The sequence below is a fragment of the Pezoporus flaviventris genome, unplaced genomic scaffold (assembly GCF_033815535.1).
Source record: "Pezoporus flaviventris isolate CSIRO_AGI_PZ_B2104156 unplaced genomic scaffold, CSIRO_AGI_Pfla_v1 ptg000213l, whole genome shotgun sequence".
Lineage (NCBI taxonomy): Eukaryota > Metazoa > Chordata > Aves > Psittaciformes > Psittacidae > Pezoporus > Pezoporus flaviventris.
This window is the reverse complement of record NW_026892761.1, coordinates 11470051-11495209: the sequence shown is the minus strand read 5'-3', so window position 1 is coordinate 11495209 and position 25159 is coordinate 11470051. Positions and strand designations below refer to the sequence as shown.

At 41.2% G+C, this 25159-nt stretch overlaps 1 protein-coding gene across 4 annotated transcripts in view; it reads right to left on the bottom strand.

Annotated features, from left to right (window-relative positions):
• Positions 1-25159, bottom strand: part of CDH4 (cadherin 4) — a 458588-nt gene that overhangs the window by 289583 nt on the left and 143846 nt on the right. The window contains exon 1 of one of the 4 annotated variants that reach the window (XM_061441910.1): positions 8642-8760. The exons of 2 other annotated variants lie outside the window; for them this stretch is intronic. Coding sequence is in view for 1 of the 2 variants with exons in the window: in XM_061441908.1 (XP_061297892.1) it covers positions 3302-3347 (46 nt within the window). In the remaining variant the exon portion in view is untranslated. Of the gene's footprint in view, positions 1-3301; positions 3363-8641; positions 8761-25159 lie in introns of those variants that run through there. One more of the 4 variants, XM_061441908.1, reaches the window with a different exon arrangement.

Sequence of the window (25159 nt, the reverse complement as noted above, 5' to 3'; positions counted from 1 at the left end):
TTTCTGGCTGGGAGAGCTCTGATGCAAGCAGCATGCATGACCAGAGCGAGCTGCTGGGCAGCATGGTCCAGCAAACCGCGGGAGCCACTGCGAGCCAAGAACTCACAGGCTCCAATCCTAGATCTGTCACCACTCACTGCACAGCCTTGGGCAAGTTACTTAACCTCCTTGTGTCTCAGTTTCACCATCTGTAGGACTGGGCTAACAGTAACTTGGCTAGCGGATAGGGCTATTCAGAGGCTTAATCAAGGATAGCTGGAGTGATTAAGTTCCAGCTGCTCAGTTTGTGGCTGCAGAGACTCACTGCCCAGTGTCAAGTCCAAGCACTGTGGAACTCAAGCCAGGCACAGCGACCTCAGAGCAGGGCAGGGAGGAAGGCACTGCTGCAACACAATATGCGGGCCAGCATCTTCCAACCCCAGCAATAAGGGTGCTGACTTGGCATCACCCTCTGCCAAGTCCTTGGCTGATGCACACCAGAGAAAGCTAGACAGAGCTGGGAGCAGAGCCAGGTCGTGTCTCCAGGCAAAGCCCCAACGAGATATGAGTGGACTGCCCCTCTGCACGTGGGAAACTGGAGCCAGGTACACCATGCTCTGACTGTGCTACAAGCGGCAACGGAAACACAAAGGCATGAGAGCTGTGCTCCATCTGCCCTTCTGAAGCACTGCCGACTGACATCCAAACACCCCTGGACACGAGCCCAGGCAGGATCTGAGCACAGCCACAGCTCAGGTTACCCGAGACTTGCTAAGGGAGCTGGCTTGGTCAGTCCCACTCAGGAGCTGAATCACGGAGTGGGGCCACCAGACAGCACCAGAATGGAGAAACTGAGCGGTCCTGCATGAAAACACCTGCCAGGTCCAATTCAGTTGTTGCTAATCCCACCACATACTCCCTTTAGAATTGAGCTCAGTGCCGGACCTCCCTCACAGAAGTCTCCCTGCTTCTGCTCACTGCATCTCTCCTCACCATTTTGATTCTGTCTAATGCACCTTCTCACACATTCACTTGCCAAGCAGTTTACAGTAAATTTTTAGTCATCACCAAATATCCAGAAAAAAACAGTCCATCCTTCAGCTTTACTCCCGAGACAGTCCATTTGAACAAGGTGTTCATGCCCTTTTCAGTATTAATAGGACTAGTCAGACTAAAGAGGACCCACATATATGTACAAAAATAGGCATTAAGTGCATCTTGGAATAAATGTCAAGGTACGAGTGATTGCTCAAGCTGCAAGGAGACTCTTTAGCAGGAAAGAGAAACTATTCCCCATGTGATCAGTAATCAGTGCATCAATACAACAAGAAAATAAGATGACACAGTAAAATGGCATGGTTATAAGTCAATCTCTATAAACCCATAAGCCAACTTCATGTCAAAGATCCATGCCTAAAATAAGGAGCCAGAAAAGAAATTCCTTTATATCTATACATTTTATTTTTAAACCTTCTTTCCAGCATGTCAATTCCTTCCTGTGACCTTTTTAGCATGACGAATCCATTTGAATTTTCCAAAAACTGAACATGGACAGAAACGCACTCCTACGCAGGACTCATCTGTAAGAAATAGAGTGCTTTGATTCAAGATAGGCTGCAGAGCTCTTGATCACTACTTGCCAACACATTCAGCCTAGGAATACACTTCAGTATCTTTCACATCACCAATATTAAAGTCTATTCCTGCACAGCCTTTGCCCACTGGGAGGAAAGTTCCAGATATGGCACTCCAAGCAAAAGAAGCTCCTGCATGCAAATCTGTCATATTGTTTTTCTTTTTAAGCCTTTTAATATCTTATTAAACCTGTCACATATGCTACCTGACTTCTGCAGACAGTGCAGAGCACTGGCAGACCAACCCACACAGGGCATCAGAAAGAGGGTCAGGAAGACCTATCTCTACCTATAGGTACAGAAAACCATGATGTGTTGGCTCCATGGTGGGCTGGCATCACCATGATACTGCATTATGGGTGTCAAGAGATTATCACCAACCCTTTCCACATGAGGCCAAACACTTTGTTGCTGACTTCAAATGCAGCAGGAGCCAGCCAGTTTTCCCAGAGCAAACACCAAGAGAGGACTGCAGTATTTGGCTCTGAGTTTTCACAAACAACTTTATTTCTCTATGTGTCCTGTGACCTAGGTAATAAAATAACATTTAAAACTCAATTAGGGCATCTAAGATACAGATCTTTCTTTTGACATGCAGGCATTAGTGGTACCTCAGATTTAATATGGCAATGACTGAACAGATGTTGAGGAAATTTTGTAGACTAGCTGATGCTGACTGACAAAGGATTCCCATCATAGGTGTTTGACTTCTACAGGTTTAAGCATGCCACAACCAAAAAGTGTGTTACCTACCTGAAGATGAGTAACTCTGTGCTTTGCCTCCATGGCAAACTGAAGAGTTCGACAAGTCAAACCAAATCTCTCCTCCATATACAAAGATTTCCAATGACCCAACTTCTTTGCATGTTTGTACCACAGTGAAACTACCACAATACCTTTCACTCTGAAGAATGACTCCAGACTTGCATAAAAACACAGATCAGAGCCTAGTCCAAGTAAGGAAAACACACAAACTGCTTGTAAAGCATCACATCCTTTAACTTCACTTTCTGATAGAGTGATGCATTCCATGGGATTACATGAGACTATTCCTATTAGGAAGCACAATTCAAGACAATAAAAGGTGGCAAAATTGAGCCCAGATTGATCAAGAAGATTTAACTTCAAATTGACAATATTGCTGGGCAGTGAGGCAGGGAGTGCAGGCATAATTTGGTTTCCTGCAGCACCACACTAAATGATTGCTATCAGTATTCCAATCAGTGGCTGATAGTTTTATTTCCCCCCTGAGTTTCTCCAGGTCATCCCTGACAGTTAGAAAAGTGCTTAGGCGTTTGGGTTGTATTGAGCAGATGGTTACTGATCAGAGATGAGTACTGGAGCCTGAGGTCAGCAGGCTGCCAAACAAGCTCATCCAAAGGCTGCCTTACAGTCACTCCTGGGACAGCAGTTTGCTGACCACTGTAGACAGGTGACTCGCTGCAGAATGTTACTGTACACGTTCAGACCTCTCTACAGCGTACCCAGAGCTTGCCTGATATAAAATTTATGTCCCTGAGAATTCACTGACTGGTGCTACAATACCACTTTTGGCTTTGGGTCACTCAGTATAGACTTGTGAAGAAAATGGAGGGCACACAGAGGTGGTTGGAAGAGAATTACTAAAACCCAGACCATCCCAGCGCTGCAAGAACGGAGTCCCCACAACTGCGTTTAAGCCAACTCACATTTTTCAAACCTCAGAGCAGCACAACAACAGCCATCACTTTCCATAGGTTTATTGCTGTTCTAACAACAACTACAAAAAAGAAACAAAGAAAAGAGAATGGCAAGATGAAACTGTCAAAAAGCTGGCGGGTTTGTAGAAACACAGGCATTTCAGGAGCAGGGTATTGGGGCTACTGCTGCGCATGGTGCTTTTTTTCTTTCTCCTGATGTGGTTTGAAGGTGAGTTTTTGCACTGACCCAACGATCATGGAGTTTACACACACACAAACAAGACATGATCCCTGTAGGTCTGAACTCTCTGAATAGTGCATATTTTTACTAAAACATGAGGACCATGTCTTTCTAAGCAATGCGTCTGTATTGCTTTTGAACTGAGGTTTTCCCAATTTCAGTAGGGTTTTGCTGCCATAGAAGGAAACCCTTCTATCCTAGGCCAAGGCCAAACCTACTTTTTGCTAGTAAATGCGATGAAGGAACAAAGCTAAGATTTATTCCAGTACAACAGTAATTTCAAACACTTTTTTTTATACTAGTACAATACAGCAAGAAGTACTCCAAGGACTAGAGCCATGCATACAGCACATACCATATAAACAAACCATTGGAAGCCATGCCTTCCAACCCTGGGTCCGTACAGCAGAGGAAAAGAAGAACTAAAAAAGTAGATGGAAGTAAGTTGCTGAAGGTGATCTGGAAAGTCTCAGAATGAGAACTATGGTCTCAACTCCTGTCTTAAATGTCTTCAAAACCACCTACGCCGTAATAACAAGGAACTGTTTGCAGTCACCTTGTTTCAGGGAGTTGAAAAAGAAAGGATAATGTATCAAGCTATTTCAGACTTTCAAATAAGACAATCTTATTCCCTCTGATTACAATATCCTATAAAGAATGGGTACGTGTTGCTTAGATACAGTATTACATATACAAAAATAGGTTCCTAACAGTTTTCAATAAAGCATTATACAATAGTATTAGTTTGGGAACACTTTTAAGTCTTGTTTACTCAATTCCACTTTAGTCTACTTTCTCATATGTTTTAATTTCTGTATGCATTTAATTATGCACTTTTGTGACAGTATTAAGTCAGATCTCAACCCTGCAAACACTTACATGCACGTAAGTGTTAATGTACATACAGCCTCACCGTGAATTTACAGATGCAGAACTGGAATGATCAAGGTTTCACTGTTTCCTGTTTATAGTAATGTTTGCCTTATTCAATATTATTTCAATATTATTTCATTGATTATTTTGACACTCAGGCATTTATTTTCAAGCCAATACATTGTTTGAATTTAAAAGACAAAACTCTTCAGGAATTTAACACAATGAAACATGAAAGAGCGAGAATTCTAAAAAATCAAAATCAGGAATGTATCCTCACGTGACAGAAGCACATTTGAAAAAAAACAATAAAAACCATCTAACCTGCCTTGAGAACTATTTTGTGGTTGCATCTTGAAATCTGTTTGCAATTACCATGATGGCAGAATTGCTCCTCTGATTACAGCATTGTTTCTGTGTGGCTAATAGATCTCTGAGGCTCAGGTTCTAAACCTGGCCCACTTAATCACTTCAGCATGGATACCCTTCATCACCTCCGCTAAGGAACAAAATTCAGGAATGTTCAGAAAACTAGAAAAAAAATATTATACATCATAGACAAACTATAGTTTAATATTATACCCTACGATATAACCAGAATATATTGGCCATGATAAAACTCATTGCTTTGAGTCCTAAACTAGGAAAATAGAGCATTCGCTGATGAACAGCTTCTTAACTACACTTAGGACTCAAAGTGTCTTTAAGTATTTGGTACTGTAGCTTCAAGTAATTGTTACAGTACAATTACAACAACTGGTCAGCAGGATTTCTTTGGAAAGGTATCGATGAGATTTAATAGACAACATGTTGCAATAGCAGGAGAAGCACACACGTGGTTTGAAGCCTTGAGAAAAGCACAATTCCTGAGCACATTCTCAGTTTAGGCTTTCTAAGAAATTTATTCTTCCTTGCAATCTTGGAGACACTGGAAACCTTCCATATTTACTTTGGGTTTGACTTCTTTTTGCGTCAGTTATTAAATAACCCTCATCCTCCTCAACACATGGGCAATGCCTCCTGCACACCAAGTCTGTTTCCACCCACTGTTGGTATAGGTGTCCCAAAGCAGCTGTCACATTCCATGGCAATAGCTAATGTCATGTTTTATCCAATAATTACCCAGAAACTTGCACTACCGCAGCAACAACAACAAATAACCAAAAATCCAGCTCCAGCCAGAAGATTGCTGTGGAGTAAAGCCGCCACATTTCTGTGCAGGTTTCCCCACAAATAAAAATGTATGCAAGCACTGCACAAGAAGCAAGTCTACTACACACATTCAAATGAACTGTTTAACACGTGAGCCCCTAATGAGGACTTTTCCTATAATTAATGGACCAAGCATGGGAGATGGCTGGCTGGATTTCAGACTTTAGGTCTACTCACACCTATTGCATAGGAACTCCTACCAAGTGCCAGATGTATGGAAAATTTGGAAGCGATTGAAAAGAACTCCAAAAGATAAATCAAAATCCTTCATGGACAAATACATTGCGGTAGTAAAAGAAAGTATGTGCACTGAAATGGAGAGAGATGAAAGCCTTATATGGTGTGCTAATTGGAGTAGTGCTGTGCTTCTTTCTTGAAGTTTGCAGAACATTAAAGGAATCATTTTTCTTTGTTTCTTCTAACAGACAGCCCTAAGCAGGGACTTTTGTTCGCAGGAGAAGCCTCAAACAGTGCTTGTCTACACATCCAGAAAACTTCCTGAAACAGCCACCAACACTTACTGCACACAGAGTGGACAACAGCTACTCCTACCAGACTCTGCAGCTTTCCAGAACGTTACTGTGCTGCATTTTCTTGCTGTTTTATGCAGCACCAGCACGGCAAGCAGCACCGATGATGGCTCAGTTCCACCGTCAGGCTGCTGAACAAGAACCCACAAAACAGCAAGATACAAAGGATGCCTCTCCTAGAACTGTTACCTCTAGTTTGCTGCAGAAATGAAAACAGCTGTTACTTGTTTCTCTTTCATATTCTGAAGGTAAGTTTTTCAAGCAAAATCACAGCATTATCTGTGTGTTGGGGGCAGGTTTTTTTAGTGCAGTGAACAACAGAGGAAATTATAAAGCACAAGCTACAGCATATAAAGTAGATATGTCCACGCACTACCAAACACCAGCCAAAGCTGCCAATATATGCTACTTGCCAGAATTAATACTTTGAGTATAGACCATTTATACCTCGAACTATGTGTTGGTAACCTTTTGAAGTAGGATTTGCTTTTGTTCCCTAATCTCTGGGAGAGATTTCAAAGCAATCAAATTCTACTGATGCAAACGCTTGAGCATACAGTGTATTTTGCTTGAGTGTTTACAAACGTTTCTCTTATTCATGAGCCACCTTGTAAGCAGGAACCTGTTTGAACAAGTATTCCTGGAAAATGGAAAATAAGTTACAAATACAATTGTTCATTAATCCCCTTTTCATATGCAATATTCAAAAGAGTCCTTCTTTCGAAGGTGCTTTGAAAATGAATTCATTCAGTTGTATAGTGCTGCAATTGTGTAAACTGCTATCTAAGTGTTAGGTATTATTACGCTACCAGAGTCTAAGTATGCTTGTGGCCCCTCTTGGAAACATTCTTGCTTGCACATCAAGAAGGAGAAAGCAAAAACAGCTAGAGAAGAGATAGTTGAAAACCTGTGTGATGTATTTTTTCCACCCAAATATTGTTTTTAATGTATAATCAATCTTTATAGTCTGTTGCTGCAGGGAAGGTGTGATAGAATAAAGTTTTCATATAATTGCAAGTTGTATGAATCTTTCAAAAACAAGATTATAGCATTCTTCATTCCAAATCAATATCAATTATTCCGTAAGTTACATATAAATTGCTTTTAGCCTCACACATTTCATGTCATACGAATATACTTAATAATGGGAAATATCCCTTTCACCACACTAACAATGCCATCCTACTTGCTGGGATCATTTAATGAGAAAGATTATTTCCTTCCTTGTCTCATACACTATTTTAAATATATTTTAGCCAACCTGCAGATCCTATTTTACTCTTGTCACAGTTGATCTGTGCAGAACTTTCCCAGAATAAAGTATTTTGTGACACACAATTTACTGGTCCCCATCTAAAGGCCACTTATCTTAATACTGGTATTTCCTCACTTAAAGATTGAGTCCATTCTGAAGACACAACCTCTCTTGGAAAGAAGGAGAATTCAAATTATTTATACCAAGGAAAGAGGCATGAATCATGCAGGAAACAAGTCAGAGGAGGCTGCCCAACACTGTAAGTGCTGTATGGGCATTTGGCCAGCTGATTTCTACTAGCGGCTCTAGAAATTCATACATTGGTTGGAAGCACAAAGGTAAGTGAAATCTCTGTTCTGTTTCGTATTTATGCTCTTTTCTTTCTACTTTCAAATTAAGCTTACATAAATAAATGAAAAAAAAACACAACAACCAAACCATAACAGTGAAATTTGTGTTCTCAATAGATTGGAGATAAGACATAGGACAAAGAGAACAAAAAGTAACAAGTCACTTGGATGAGAACTAGGAATTCAGTAGTCTCCTCCTAGGCTAGCTACTCAGACAGAATGGTGCAGTTCACTGCATCTAATCCTATATTCTGCCACTTTATAAGTGGCCAACACAAGAACGTGATCATCAATTATTACAGGGTATTTCTCCAAAAGGTAATACAAAGTTCCCTTTGCAATAAAAGGTTTTGTATTATCTTTCGTGGTTTTAAACCACAAAATACTCCTTACATTTTATTGCAGCAGTTAATGCTTTTTAAGTTTACATTTGAATTGTGATGATTAACTTTAAGAAGCAAAGTAAACTGCTTGTGCTTTTTTAGCCCCTAAGGACAGTTATTGCTTAGTATATAACTGCAAAGATACTTTTACATTGTTGGAAACTGAGTATAATGTATATTACAGCTCATTTTCCAACACTGGATTGCATCATAAATATACTTTAAGCTGCCAGTGTTAAAATTATAGTGGAAAATTAAAACAAGCATAACCCACATTATTTAAGATGAATTTTATAGCCAAGTGAGAACCACAGCGAAATAAAAACACAGTATTTGCATCCAAGAAAACTTGGTAGAAATAATATAAAAAAACCTGTTACAGATAAAACCTACTTAACAAAAAAAGTAGATGAAAACATTTGCCATCTGTTGAGAACATGGAAGTGGTTTCCCTATTGCAAGCAGTAATCTTAAAGCCAGGGATTAATAGCTATAGCGATGTCACCTCCTGCAAGCCCAAGCTGAAAGGTTCAGAGTTCAGTGGTTCCACAGCATTCCTCTGTCTCCCATGGAGCCTGGCACATCGGCTTTGCATCAGAACAAGCCTTTCTCCTGGAATATGGCCTTGCCACAGACATCTCTTCCTGGTCGGAAGATGGGCTGGAGAGCAAAGCCTGCTAATCAGGAGGTGGGGATTCAAATGTCAACACGTCTCTGTAGCTCACCTGAGATTGGGAAAAGACAGAAATTGGCTGGAAATGGCTGGGTTTGGAAGCTTGGTCTGGATTGCTTGGTTGGTTTTCCCCTTAAAATATGTGAATATGAATTCACCTCAAGCCCAAACTAGTTGTTGTGGCTGAAACTCCTATCAATGTGGTAAACTATGAAGGCTGAGGTATATTCCTTTTGAAACATCAATGCATTCTGGATCAACATTATAGTCCTATTTTCACATATATACAGATATGCTTTGAAGATTTATAAAAATCCTCATACTAATTCCTGCCTATAATTTGAGATCCTGCTCAGGTTTAATGGTTCATGACCATGTCACACAACATAGCACTGCTTCATGTCATGTCAGACCACAGAAGAGAACACTGTCATGCTGAAAGCATACATAATTAAAATATACTGGGTTTGCCTCATATGCTGATGTTGCTACCAAAGGTTAGAAAGGTAATGAGAACTTTGAGTCTCTAGACCCTGAGTTGAAGAACACTGGGGACTAACTCTGTGCAGGAGCTGCACCTGATTCTGCATCAATAAACTGGGTTGCTGCAGCAGCAGCAAAATACAAAAGCTATTGCTAGTTTGAGACTTGTGGCACAAAGATGGATTTCTATCTTGATATCAAAATAGATTTTTGGTTACTTATAAACAGGGTATTTTCTGCTTTTTGTATTAATGTGTCCTTAATAGTCCAATACATATTTATATCCAATATATATTTTATCTATTTATACTTTTATCCATTTACTACCTTCAAAATATCTTTGAAAAACTACCAGAATTAGCAGTAACAAATGAAATCAGATACTGGGATTTTACAGTGGTTTATTACAAAGGATCATCATCAATACAAAATATTTGAAGAAAGCGCACATGGTCTTTCATTGATCACAGAAAGCATTTATCAGGGAAGAATCAGACTTCTAGTGCTCCCTAAGCATGTGCTAGAGACCACTGCCTTTTATTCATTATGCTTAACAACGATTAACATCATAAGTTTATAGTGTGTATGTCATAAAATCAATGGCTAATTTCTGAAATGATCCTATCTGTTGTTTTATAAGGCATATATTTTCTTTCCTTATTCAAATGCTATGTTGTTCTAACAGTTAGAATCCAAGCCATATCACACAGAATTAAACTTCTCACATTTAAAGTTAGCTTATCAGAGCTCAGCCTGATTTAGTATTCCTCAAGACTCATTTGGACATAACGTTCTTGAATAAACCTTGTACCTTGCTTGCTATTAAACTAATACAGTATGACCTCCTCTTGCTTCAAAAAGCCAGCTCCATTTATAAACCACACACAAATCTTAACATTTAACCACTCCACCGCCCCAACTTCATATTTGTATTTATTCATTACTACAAGTATCAGCTTGCTGGGTGAACATGACCCCCAATATTTTTATTTATATGGTACCAAGCCTTATGGTCTTTAAAATATTTCCTAAGTTGCTATATACTTGAGTGAATACTCTGTATATTTTCCACTTTAAAGGCTCCCACAATCCAGGTCACTTTGAAGGAAGCCACTGCCTTTGTTAAGCTTTCTCTCGCTTCTTGTATTTAATCAAAAGACCCTGCGCAGAAAATACATAAGAAAAAGGGGAGTGAAAAACAACTTTATGTTATAATACGGAATGCTTCATCAGTATTTCACTTGTTAGGGTAAATAAGGTGGAGAGGAAGAGGAACCCAATTTGAATGAAAACATTTCAAGGAAAGACAGGTAAGTAACCCTCATATCAACTACTTGATACACAGAAAATATGCACATGTCCCATTAAACCACAAAAATAGTGAGTATTTCTGATAGATGATAATAATTTCTTGCCTCCATCTTTATCCACTGCCTATAAGAGACTGGGTATGATCTTCAGCTGCTGTAAATCAGGGTGGATTATCAAAGCCACTACACACCTACTTCTAGCTTTCGTGTTTTCTGGCCATTTTGCTCTCTTCCCCTTACTATTCATTGCAAGCACAAGTAAACCTGTTTTATGAACAGTTGAATAAGGGCACTGTATACTGCGCACAGTCAAAAGGGGTCACCACCCTTCCCCATCACACCCAACAGCTCACATAAACCCCAGGTCAGTGGTGAACCCAGGGAAGCACACAGTATTCTGGTGGTCTCACTACGTTTAGAAGAGTCCTTTGCCACAAGTAGGCACCCCCTGGCATGCTCAACAGGGTATGAAGGACCATGGGCTGCGGAAAACCTGTTCTTCCATAAAGGACAATGTCGGACTCTACTTAAACAAACCTCAGCTAACAGTTGTGATCACAGCAAAAGTAAATGCACAATGGCATGGAATGTAACATTGGTTTCCTTCCAGAGATGCAAATGACCCAAGCAGAGGCATTAAAATAAGCAGCAAGACATTAATAATTAATTCAGAATTCACCGTAACAATACTGATTACGGCGTGTCATGTGGTATTATTGAGAACATAATACGTGCTTCTACAGGAAATTAATTGTAATTCACCAATTAATGTGCTGTAGTGAAATGTATTTTTACCACTACCACTAGAATTTAAAAGCCTGATTTAAATCTTCACCTTGGTGACATGTTTTCTGAAAGCAGAAAGAGCGCAGACAGATTTGATGGCAATTTTATCCACACAAGATATAGGGCTGAGGAGCCTACAGGGAGAATAAAGTTTTGTTGGGTATTTCAGAAACCATATGCAATTCTTCTGTAAGGCTTATCTCTCATCTCCTCCCTAGACTGAGAGATCTAAGAAATCCCTCTCATTCAAATCAAATATCAATCCAACTCCTATTGTTCCTTTCCTTATCAGAGATGCAATCCTCTTGATAAAGAAGGATGCACAGTGCTTCTTTAAGCACCTATCAATACTACACCCAGAGCAAACAGCAGTCTTGCTCAAGGCTATCCATCTCTGAGCAGCACAGACTGACAGGGGCTAGAAATCCTACATTTATGAAAAACAAAACAGTACTGCAAGGCCATGGGTGGCTACACGTTCAGTCCAGAAAGTCAAACTCAGAGGCTTATCGGAGCAGGGAGTCTCAAATCCATAACAACAGCGAATACCCTGTGGCAGGGCAGGAGGTTTGTTCAGGTTGCAGGTGAGGAAGAAAAACCTCTCAGGAAACAGGAGCAAAACATTTTCACACTCATTTACAGCCCTCAATAACGTCGCTGTTTACCAGGGTGTTTTGAGACCCTGACTCTGATGTCCCTTCTGGGCAGCATCTTCAGGATACCACAGGTCTGAGTGGTCCCTGACAATCCCATGTGGGTGAGGCAGAAGTCCAGTTTTCCAGACAACTGCACAGGAATGATATCGCCTTAAAAGGTGCAGACTCACAACTTCATTATTCAGTCGTTCAGGGGAACATTAATATAAAATCACTTATGCCTGGAGGCCTGTGGAGACAACAGGTCAAAGAAAAAACCTCTGAGAAGGGGAGCAGTGATTTCCCTTGCGGTGTCTTCTGCCTCTCACCTCAGAAGAGGTGAAGAATTCAAGGGCACAAATGAATTGCCCAGTGCACAAGAAGAGGCTGACCTGTGGCATCATGAAGCAGAAGCACCCTAACTCACACCTGCCATCCTTTAAAAAATTGCTTGATTGGATACCTTCATTAATTTGTGGCTTTATTAAGCTCATGCCTTCTTCTAAAATCCCATCCCTAATTGTCTTTTTAAGTGCTCATGCATCTGGATCAAAGAAAAGATGGATTTTAGTGTCTTTTTAAAAATGCTGAGCTCTAAAACTGTTCCTAAAATATATTACTAATTGTGTTTAGCTAAAAAGCTGACTCACAGTTTTATTTAGGTGGGGAAACAACTCTCTTCCCGCCCCTAGAAACAGCAGGGATGAGGAAATATTTCCCTCTTCAAACTTTAACCAGAGCAAAGCCTACATAGCAAACAGAGGCTGTTACGGTTAATTTCTTCTCCATGTCCACTGGCAGGTTTGTCAAAACAAGACCACAGTGTTTTAGCTCAGATGGCAGGCCTGGCTCCCACTCTTCAGCAGGCATTTGGGAAGGGGCACAGCTGACCCTCTGCCTCCTGCCAGAACAGCCCTGCACGCCTCCACTGATACGTCTGCCTCTATTCCAAGCCAAAGGACCCCTTTCCCACTCCTGCCTCACAGCAGTAACGGAGCCGCTGCCAAGGCAGGAACCTTGAGGTCAGTGTTGACAGCGGATACTGCCACCTCAGAAGGGACCTTGAGGAGAGGGGCAACCGAGGAGAACTTCCATAAAGGACGTGAGTGCGAGGAAGCTTTTACAACAGAACCTACACGGGATTTTTTCTCCCGCTGACGAGCTGAGTTATAGAAGATGCACTAAGCTGGCCTTGTGGTGCAAGAACTGTGACAATGGAGCCATATTCTCTGTAAAGGTACTGAGGCGCTGGCACAGGGTGCCCAGAGAAGCTGTGGCTGCCCCATCCCTGGCAGTGTTCAAGGCCAGGTTGGACACAGGGGCTTGGAGCATCCTGCTCTAGTGGAAGGTGTCCCTGCCTGTGGCAGGCATTGGAACTGGATGAGCTTTAAGGTCCCTTCCAACACAAACCAGTCTGTGATATTTCAGGCTTTCCATGTTGATCCCTTAACAGGCCCATTACGGCTTAACCTGACAGGCAGTGAACACCACCCAGCCATTCAGTGGGATAGGGAAGAGAATCAGTTGACAGAAGAGAGTTTAATAATATGGAAAAGGAATGGAAAGTAATAGTAATAATGATAGAAGGATACACAAAGCAAGTGATGCACAATGCAATTGCTCACCACTCACTGACTGATGTTCAGCCAGTCCCCAAGCAGTGGGTCACCCCTTGGCCAATTCTCCCCATGCTTTTTGTTCAGCATGCTGCCCTATGGGCTGGAATATCCCTTGGGTCAGTTGGGGTCTGCTGTTCCAGCTGTATCCCCTCTCAGCTCCTTGTGCACCCCCAGCCTCCTTGCTGGTGCGTGGTGTAAGGAGTAGAGAGTCCTTGACTCTGTGCAAGCATTGCTCAGCAACAACTAAAACATCTCTGCATCATCATTATCCTCATCCTAAATCCAAAACACAGCACTGTACCAGCTACTAAAAAGACAATTAAATCTATCCCAGCTGAAACCACAACAAGGCCACAGTTTCCTTCCTGTAAAATGAGTTTAAAGGCCCTTTCTCATTGCACAGAGCTACAACATGGATAAAGGCAGCCCCTACTCTGAGGCAGTCAGAGAGGACACTCAGCCCTGTGTGGTACCAAGAGGTGCCAGGTCTCAGCAGCTAGGGCAGCTCCAATCGCTCTATTTTCACCTCAGGGAAAACGATACGGAGATGACAAAGCTGCTTGCTAAAACAGCCTGTAGCTACAATATACTGCCCTCGAGCCCCCAAACTCAACGTTCATTTTTATTACCAGGTTTTCTCAACACCCTCTGCTAAAAGAAAAGTTGCCTCATCACCTTTTTTTTGGAGGATTTTCCTTTTTAGCTCCATCTTTCAGACAAGCACACTTATCATATTCACAGCTAGCCCTGCAAGTAGGATGTAAAACACTCTACCAGCTCAGCTGCCACGTATTTAATAACTTATTCACAGTTGCAGGAGGGAAAAAAAGGTTAGATTATATGAGGGGGAAACAAAGAGGGAATATAATTTCCAAGAGTTATACAGGATTTTCCATAAATCCTTTGATTAATTATCATGGTGGAGGGAACCCCCTTGTCATGGTCTAAGCTGAATCCGGGACACCCCTTCATCACACTGCAAGGGCTAAAGCTGGAGTCTGGGTAAAAATGAATGTTGGTGGTTGATGCCCCTTGTGCACGGGAGAGAATAGCTGCTTGTAAGCAAGAGCAAGAGAAGGGGAAGTCAGTTTGCTAGGGAAAAGAAAGAAAAAAGGAAAAAGGAAAAGGTTTTGTTTGTCCGACAGAGCTGTACAATTGTCTGCAAATGCCAAGGAGGGCGAAACTCTCTGAAGACATGTCAAGCCCCTGATCCAGCTGTCAATTGTTCTCGTAGGCAGAAAATGAAGGATGACATGTGAAATGAATTCATACCATGCTTGTGCAGTGGAAGTTGTTCTCATCCTCCCCAGCCAGGCGCTCCGCAGCCACGGGCCAGGAGAAGGGAAGTGCTATGCAGATCCTGCTATTAGCATGATTGACCTAATATTGGATGACTCTGTACCCAAGTGCTTATGCGAAATAATAAGCCTGGCTACCAGGCAATTATTAAATACAAGGAATTGTTAAATCCTTGCACTGTACGTATTCTAAAGGAAATTAATCATTTTGAACTCTGGAGAATACAGTTTTATAAGAAGGGAAGAAATAGCAAATACACAATAGGGTATTTAAATGCTAATACAGCCAAACAGTTTAAAGCATAGCATACATTTTAATATTGGTTTACTTAATACTAATTATGCTCTACTTAGTAGCAGTAAGTAGCATTTATTATGATTTTTTGAAAGTATTGATCCAAATGGTGACAAGTACAATTTCCTTTTCTGCATATATCCTTAAAAATACATATTATCAGATTACCCAGTCGTCTTAAAACCTTTTCCTTTGAGTATTCTGTTGCAACTATCACTGGCAGCTTGGCATGTTTTAGCCCAGTATTATTTTACCTCAATGGCATAAAAGAGAGATTGTTATCTATAATCTAAAATTTATTCTCCTTTACTATTCAAGGCTGACAACACTGCATGTGTTTTGCATCTGGTCACACACTAGACTATGGGATGGAGAAGAGTATTAAATAGCCATTCCCTGTGTTTCATCAGGAGAACTAACACTGTAAAAACAAACAGATCATCCCACATATGGAAGTATTTGAAGGGGTGAGTTCCACCGTGGGCTGATCGCACTGCTCAGTGATTTGCAGCCCTGAAGATCCCCACATGTGGGTCAGGCAGACAGGCAGGTATTCAGCCTAATACCCAACCAACTCAGTGCACCTAAATTCCCCATATAATGACTACAGAGAAAGAAGCACTTTCATTGCCTAGACAAACTGCTCATGCCCATGCCCGTTTTGAGGAGTATCCGCCTGTAAGCAACCCATCCATTTCATTTAAAAGAAACTGAAACAATGTCAACCAAGAAAATTCAACCATGCTGCTACTAAGTCAAAGTAAACTGGCTGGGGCAGAAACCAGCACAGAATTTGTCCCCTTGCTTGTACTATACAGCACTTCTAAATACATCTAGCAACAACTGTTGCAAACAGAATTCATCCTTTACAAATATTTTTAATAATAATCTTCAATTTGATTAACATACAGTATCTGCTGCATTAAATGCAAATTAAATATTCACTTAAGAAATTCAATTTAAAGCTTTTCTGTTTTATCTGTTACATCAAAGATATCAAAAAAGAAGTGGATTCCTTTTTTTTTTATGCGCTTCAGAAATACAATGCGGCTAGAACTGACTCCACAGGAACATGAACGCAAAAGTAGATTCAACTCTATTAACTTCTACAGTTTTGCCATAGAAATTGTTTCTCTTGATATTTTAATTTTAACTTTGCTGATTGCAAAAAGAAGCAAGGTCAAAACCTCTGCTGGTGCTCCTCAGACTGCACGGGATCGCTTAGCATAATTCAAGCAGTTGTAAAAAATTCGCACTGCATGCTACGACAAATGAGTTTATGTTTGTGCCTCTAATGTAACAGGATTAGGGGAAAAGGAAGTACCATTTCTGTAGTTCAGCTGAAATAAACATTACAAAAGGCCAATTTACACTTCCAAGATTACTTGTAATGACACAGTGTTTAAGAAATTATTTCAGCCTAGCATTATTCTGCCATTTAGCTGTAAGTAGGCCATTCACTAAAATATCTGAGCTGTTTTTCTTACCAACAACAAATCAAATGTTTTACAATTTATTTTTATCACTAAAATTAAAGAGAATAGTGCTGTGTTTCCACTGTCATGAGGGTAATGTATCATTGCTGTGAAAGTAACTAAAGAATCTGACACTGATGAAATTAGCATCATCTTTGCCTGTTAAAACTTGCTGCGAGAAACTGTACAATCAGAAATACCCATTTTTATATCAGTCAACTTGATACTAAATAAAACCCCAAGCAGATTATAAATAGCTCTCTAATAATTGTCAGACTCTGATGAGCAGGTAAAAATTCACAAGCCCTTTTTTTTATCTCCCTTGACAGGCTTTCAGTCTGAAACTACAACTTTTTAAACTATAAAGGTATTTGGGTATACACAATTAGGAAGATATTTGGTGCAAGTAAAACGGTCAAATCCCCCTTTGTACACTCCCGCTTATACTTTCTTTTTGAAAGAGAAATTACTCATGGCAGCTGATGCACAGTGACAAAATGGCTTTCAAGAGATGAGTAAAAAGCTTTAAAGTGAATATCCTGTTTGTCTGACTACAGCTACATGCAACTGGAAGTCAGTGTGATAACACTGACGCCATTCAATTCCAGTGTTATTGGAACACTGCCAAAGCAATTAAGGTTGCTGACTTGGCCATGAAACAGAGAATATATAAAATTACTTTACACCCATCATACTGTGGTAATGGGTACTTGCACCCATAGACAAGGGAGAACCAACTGTACAGCTCAGATTATATCAACTTGTAGAATATTTACCAAAAGCAAACACCTTCCAAATGAGAAGTAAAGCCCCTGCCACCAGTCCACCCCCAAAACTGGGAAGGAGTTTGGGTCCTGTTGGACGATCCACTAATGGCATCTTATGGAGAAGAGACTCCTTCCATGGGCTCCAGCACTGGGAGGTTCTTGCCTGAACCTCCTCCCCCTGAGCACAGAGGCAGGAGCCCAGGAATGGGACCAACCTCAGTTTATGAATGGGGGATGTGACGGAGAGCCCTGGCTGCAGTACACTGCACGTCACTTGCACTGTAAAATCTAGGGTATGGCCATACTTGAAAAAAAATCCAAACAGACAGACCAATGTAAATGATCATCAAATGTAAATGTATCATGTAAATGATACGCTGAAAAGATGTCAGCTCCATGACATGGAGTCTCCTAGAAGTTGCAGACAAAACCATGCTAGTCTCTCATAAACCTACACTTCTACTTACAGTCCAGCATTCACAAGCAGTGCTGAGACATGCTGCTGAGCAAATGCAACATACTTAAGTCAGAAGGTTTACTTTCTGGACCAAAGCAGGAGCAGGGGATGTTGGCTGGTTTGCCTTGTTTTCTTTAATGTATTCAAATGGGAAGTCCCTAGAGGGAGCACGCACTAAGCTACAATGCTGAGGCATAGCCTTAACAAATCTGGTGATGTAGAAATGTAGGCTCAGCTTACAGATTTTCCAGCTCAGCTCCACCTTTCTCAGATTCCTATTAGAACCTCAGATTCTCCTCCCAGCACCAATTCCCAGCGGGGCTGTGCAAGATTCACCAGCCCCGCAGACAGCGAGCAGCTAGCAGGGGTATAGAAGGTCCATCTCCAAGAACACCTCCAACAGCAATGCTCTTACTCTTGGACCAAATCACTGTACAGTTCAGTAGTGCTTTGGACTACATGACCAGCCAGTTCATAGTGATGAGAGGACAGCACACAAACACAGGAAGGGAAGTGTTTTCAGAACGAAGGGTACAGAGTTTACTGCAGCTCCAGGACAGCAGCACAGCCCTGCACCAGCTAGCAGCCTTTACATGCTGCTTAATATAATTATCGGCGGGGGGGGGGGGGGGAAGGAAAAAAGCAAGTAAATGAGGAGTTGCCATAGCAACTGCTACCTCCTAGGAATACAAAAGACATGGGACCACCCTTGCCAAGAGAACACTTTATTTATTGTTTCAGATTTTGAATGCTCAGCGAAGTTATGCTGCTGGACACTGCTGTGTGTGCTGGTGACCTTCACCTGGTAGCACTTGCATTTTGTTGGCTAGTCCTGCCTCGAAAGGGGACCCTAATTTCCAGTGCTAAAAAGCCAGACTGAAAGGCAAACTCTCCTATCAGCACAGTAACATCTGTTCATAATCCAAGTGCCTGCTGATGGTCAGCACTTCCCCTGCTAAATTACAACAGGCTCCCAATTTATAAAGCATCCAAATACCAATTAAAAGTAGAAAGACAGAGGAATTAATTTCAATCTTTGCAATGATAAGTATATAAGGACCAATGGGGTTTGCTACTTGTTTGTGCCCTTTTTTGCCTTAAAGGCACTGCTTTTTCCTTAAATCACTATTTCACTGATAGCTGAATTTCCATGCATTAAAAGTATTTTGACGCATATGCCTAAACCTCATCAGTATTAATGGGACAAAAGCACACGTCAAAACGCTTAGCTGCATAGAAGTGGGGCCAAGTACATGATTAAAGTTAAGTATAAGCTTAAGCTTTGCGGAATTGTAGCCTTACACTGTCAAATTTAGGCACATGAGCATGTAACGTCATTACCGCTGCAGAGAGCTGAAGAATTCAGATTTGAAGCAAGTGGAACAATATTACTATTTCAAGATCCTGATCAGTTTCCAGGACACAGGAAGGTGCACCACAAAGAACTAAATACAGAGGTCACATACGAGCTTCATTAATATAATAAAATTCTGGAGCTCATCTTCAGAGAACACGGCATTTTACAGATACTCTTCCTTAATGAATAAACACATGGGAAAGGAAATGAATTTGAGAGTAAAATGCAAGATTTAATAGTAGTACAAGTAGTAGAAGTAGTAATAATAAAAAAAAACTAATCTCAATCCCATGTAGTTGCCTCTAGAGACCTAGATTATGTTCACAAAGCCATAAACTCATTTCTCACCTTTGCTGAGCCTAAGTTTTGTCACTCTGACATCAGCAGCCTAGTCCCTTTCTTCTCCATTTTTTACTATATTTTATCTCCTATTCAGCTTATACTTTTATCTTTATTCCTGCTGTAGTTTTCTTTGGGGATGCACAGCTCATTCAGCCATAAGAGACGACAGGATGTTCATTCCCGCTACCTACCATTTCCTTGAATAACAATCTAAATAATGTTTCTAATCCACAGAGAGACATTACATTAGCACAGTGCAAATACACTTGCATGTAATATGAAATATAAACTTCTCCTAACAAAAAAATTAAATCAGCATTACCAGCTGGAAGTAGAAACAGGATGATAATGCCGAAACACAAAATAAACCAATAATTAAAACCACCACCAAACAAACAGAAAACCAACAGCCTCCACTCCTTTGTGTATTTTTTATGTGAAACAGACTGGATTTAAATCAATCTAAGTCTATTCTGAGGTTTTGAAAAAAAGCAAAAATTCAAGCTTGCTCTGTCTTTTGGAAGCACAGAAAGAGAATTCAAATCATCCTTCTATAAAATTCTCCTTTTAAAAGTGTCATGTATGGAGCAGAGCTATCTGAACAGCTGACAGTGGCAGTGTAATATTCACTTGTTGGGTTATGCCATATGAAAGAAAGAAATTCACCCTTATTTTTCTACCTTGAAAAATGGAGATTTCTTTCCTACCCTGCAAGATGCCTACTCAAAAATGGAATAGAATGAAGCAGAAATTACCCATGTGTGGAAGGGCACTAACAACACAGCCAAGACAGCAATGGTTTTGCCACCAACTATGTTGTTCTTAAGGAAAGAGGGAGAGACAAGAAGCAGAAGTGTGAGGTAAGCGGGTGGGAGTGAGAAAGAGGTTTTCTACAAGGAGGATGCATTAAAGGACAGTCATACAACACGCTCTTCCCCTAGGAGAAAGACGGGCAGTGAGCAGCAATAACAGCTTTTACTGCAACAGCAGCTGTAGCAGTAAGAGCTACAGCCTTAGACCACACTCCCTTTTTTCCTTTTCCTAGGATTACCTTTCCTAACTTTTCAGCTTGCTTTGCTGCCAAGGCTAAAATAGCATCACTCTGCACATCACATCATTTTAGAGAGAACTGTTAACTCCTGCACTCTCCCACCAGACAGGGGATGTGAGCCCGAATATGTCACTGGTACAAGTGAAAACATTTGAGCAAATGGGAACTCTGCCCCTTAAACACGGCTGAATTCACAGCTCAGTATTCAGGGTAGAGTGGAACAGCTCCAGGATGAGGTGCTCAACCCATCGAGATGTGTGCCCGAATGAAACACACCCGGCAGCTGGCACACCCAGGCGCCAGAGCCTCTCCAGCAAGTATGTGATTATTTGATCTAAGCAGAACAGCGGCAGCAGGAGGAGCTGCAAGCACCATCTCCTCCTCCCAGATCTTCACTGATGTGGAAATCAGGATGATCTTCAAGGACATGAGAGAGTTGAGCTCATGTCTTACAGGAAGAAGGTGAGGTGGCAGCTTGCATAGCTTGAATTCGGCTCGCAGGTGAGGATAAAGAGATCATTTCAGCACAACATGCTTCCATAGCTCTGCCTCTTGAGTTTAATGTTTCACAGCTTCTCCCATAACTGCCTGAAATGCACTATCCTGTACCAGGGCAGATAGAAGGTTTGTCTGAGGAAGCTTCATTTTTGTCCCTCTCCCCTTGTCTTGTAGGGGTGGTGCCAAGGGTTGGAACTGGATGGTCCCTTCCAATCCAAACCATTCTAAGATTCTATGATTTCAAATGAGGAGAAAGAGAGATGGAGTGGTAGAAAAATAATCTTTCAAAGCATATCAATCCAAACAGATATATATTTCTGCTTTTGGATTTACTTGGAAAATAGATTATTCATGCAGCCAAATTTGTAGGCAGAAAGGGATCACCAGCTGAATTTGCTCGGGGCACAACACAAATGCAGCATTGTCCCATAAACCCAATTTAATTTAATGGACCCCATTTTAAGTTCCATCACAGGTGACTTCTAGCCACGTCCAAGTCCAACACCTCTACAGATGGGCACCAGAAACTGCCTGATGGACTCACACCTCTGAAGTGCTGCCACATGATACAAGCAGCTATGAAGTTACTCAGGAGGGAAACAAGGGCCCCTCCCCTTCATCCCAACCTTTATTTCAGTGTGGGGCAAAGCTCCAAGCAACTGCAAGGCAAAACAGCAGCAGCACCACCAAGACTTTTCAGTGAAGGTCTTTTTGATGTCAAGTACACACAGTGACAGATGATGGCAAAAGAGGGTGTGGGGAGAAGACACTTCAAGGGAGATGAAAATGTTCAAATTATAAAAAAGCCTATTTCAATCATGCACTTTGAAACTGCAATAATCCATTTGATGCTGAGAGAAAAGAGAAAAGAAAAGAAAAGAGAAAAGAAAAAAGAAAAGAAAAGAAAAGAGAAAAAAGAATCAAAGAAAGATGCTCTGGCTTACAATTTTACACTTTTCTTTACAAATTCTGTCACCCTTTTTCTTCCTGGTCTATCATGAATTTTCCACAGCTGTAAAAGCCCTCAAACTACAGACAGGTTTCAGTCCAGTAAGGCTGTCTGTGGCTTTTTACAGCTGAAGATCCATGATGGACTGAAACATCCTCGAGTTTGCACACTTGAATAACACCAGAGATAAGAACAAACTTTAAAATCCTGGATAATCCTCACTTTACTAATAAGCAATTTTATCTAAATCCTCCTTTAAAAAAAAGTGCTTCCCTGAGTGATGCTAGGGGAAGTAAGTTACCACGTCCAATTTCCAGCTCTATTCAGCAAGTATTAACCTCAGTCCCTGCCAAGTCATGGGGACTCTCTGGTCCTCCTCATCTCATTTGGCAGGAGTTTCACCTTCATCCTTTCTCCCAACAGTTTGTGGTTTAGCTTTCTACAGGCTCCCTCCTGCATGGTGCCAGGTATCCCACTCCCCCTGGTCACCCTAATGTTCACTCCTCACAGTACCGCTCAGTAGCATTGAGAAACACTCATTCCCTCAACACCCTTGGGAGGTAAAGAAGTGCAGTTATGCTTTTATGGCTCTGAAGCTGCAGCAAAGGAAGGTGAAGGGATGAATTTACAAAGGGGCGCTCAGCACAGCCCATATTTTGGGGACCTCAGCACTGACTAAACAACTTCCAGCTTTGGGTGCCCAAAGCAAAACCTGCAATATTCAGTGATCCCAGTCTCTTTTCATTTAACGAGAAAGGCTTCCTTCTCACACAGAGTCTGGGGCAAACACACTTGCTCCAGGTAAGAATGATGAGAATTCCTGAATGAAGCAAAGCTTCATCCAAAATAGGACTAAGTAATCACCATGTTCCAAACCTTTTCTTGAATGCAGAACACTTCCCAAACAACCCTCCAGCAAGTATTGCCCAAAACAAGGACATGGACACACAGAAGAAAAGCTCTTTTTTTTTCCTTATCTACACACCTTCCAAGAGGCTTGCTCCATGGCAAGATCTCAAGGAAACTACATGTGACTTGAACACATTCACACCAAACCTGCATCACTCCATAATTAAACCCTGAGTCAAAGTGATGCGTTTCTTCTAACAGGAGGAGCTAGGGTTGGTCTTGAAGATGGAGCCTGTAGACCTTCAGTAGCCTTCCCTGTGTAGCTGCAGTTACAATGCAGTTTTTCAAATGTGAGTTGTACAATCACAGCTTGGAAACGTTTCAGTGTGGAAACTCTGCCTGGCTTCATTTTTAATTTTATGCCCTGTTTATAAGATTAACTGTGAACCACAGTACCACATTCCAGCTGGCTCTGCTCTGAAGAAGCCCATCCAACAGCAACGCAGGACTTCTGCTCAAACCAGGATCTCCTTGTGGCATGCTGTACTTCCCCACAGCTCACAGAGCCCTGTCCCTAATTAGTGCAACCTCATCAAAGGAGGTGCACATGCAGGTCAAGCCACCGTGCGCACAAACGTGGCTGGCACATGTAGTGTGAAGAGAACAGCACTGCAGCAAGGGTTACACCTGCAAACCTTTGCCTAGCTGTTTTTGCTACCAGGTTTGGGTAACTCCAAAGCAGTAAGCTGTAACTGCCATACACAGGATGAAAGACAATAATTTGTACTGAGAATAAATTGAGTGCAGTTAAACAATCTCCTTGCTGCAATCTTAAATTAAAAAAAAAAAAGAAATGAAAGGAAATGAGTGAATAATTCCTTTCCTCCCTCAGGAATAAGAGAAACCAGATCTTCAGAAACAGGAAGTATAAACATCAAGGCAAGATCTATTCCCAAACAAATTCATCTACAGAGCAAATACATTAAAAGTTTTTTCCATTAAAACATATTTGTTTCTCAGCTTATGAACCAAACAGAGCAAATTGTACACACATTTGAAATTCTGCATTAAAAATGTGTACAAACATTTCCAATAATCAAGATGACTGCAAAATGCTTGCGCCAAGTATTTCAATAGATCTCCTTCATTTGAAGATGGTTCATATCCATCACATGATATTGGTTCCAGCATTTCAGCCTGAAGTAGTCAAACATCATGAGTCAGCTCCACTCAAAACCATTTCAGTGACTTGAAATGAAAAACAACACACACAACTCCCGAGTTCTTTGTAAACTGCCGATTATCTTACACATATCTATATCACTCTTTTCTAACACTAAGTTAAGACATTTACTACAGAATTTAATACCTTAAATGAGATAAAGGCCATTGTCTTACAGTCATGTTGTTCCAAGAACCGGAAGGTTAAAACACCATTTATCACAGGGGAATCCTGAGGGTCAACTTGCTGCTCCGTGACAAAGCAAGCTGAAATCTTCCCGAATCCCTTAAGTACACTCAAGTTATTTGATTGCAGGTGGTGAACCACAGCAGCCAGCAGCATCACCCCAGGATGACACTGGCTGTGGCACTGCATGGGACACTCTTCACCTTAAGTTATCAAGCTGTCAAATAAATAATGCCCCTGGCAGAGGAAATGGATCCCTGGCATGTGGCACATCAGGGTGTAAATGTACCTGGGAAAGCTCCTGTTTCTGCTTAATCTGGGTTATACCTTTGCAGTGATTTCTGTTTAGGATTCTAACTTGTTACTTTTGTTTGCGGCTATTTCTTAGCAGCCGTCAACCCCAAAACACACCACTTAAAAAAACCAACAGAAAAACACACACACACATAACCCCCTCCCAAAACAGACAAACAAAAGCCAACCCACACCCAAAACCCCACTAACCCTCCAAATACAATTAAAGTGCCAAGAGCTCATCATGCACATCTGCAGGGATTTTATTTGTAAAGTCAATGCTCCCTCTCTCCTACATGGGCAGAACCTGTGCCTCATATCCTTCCAAATACCAGCACAAACAACACGAAAAGCTACCCAGAGCTTTTTCTTAATCTGAGCCTTAAGACAGCCTCATGGTTAGTTTAAAGGCAGAGAAGCTCAGGATCAAAATATTCCAGCAAAGTAACCCTTCTGCAGCCTGCTGGACAGCAATGT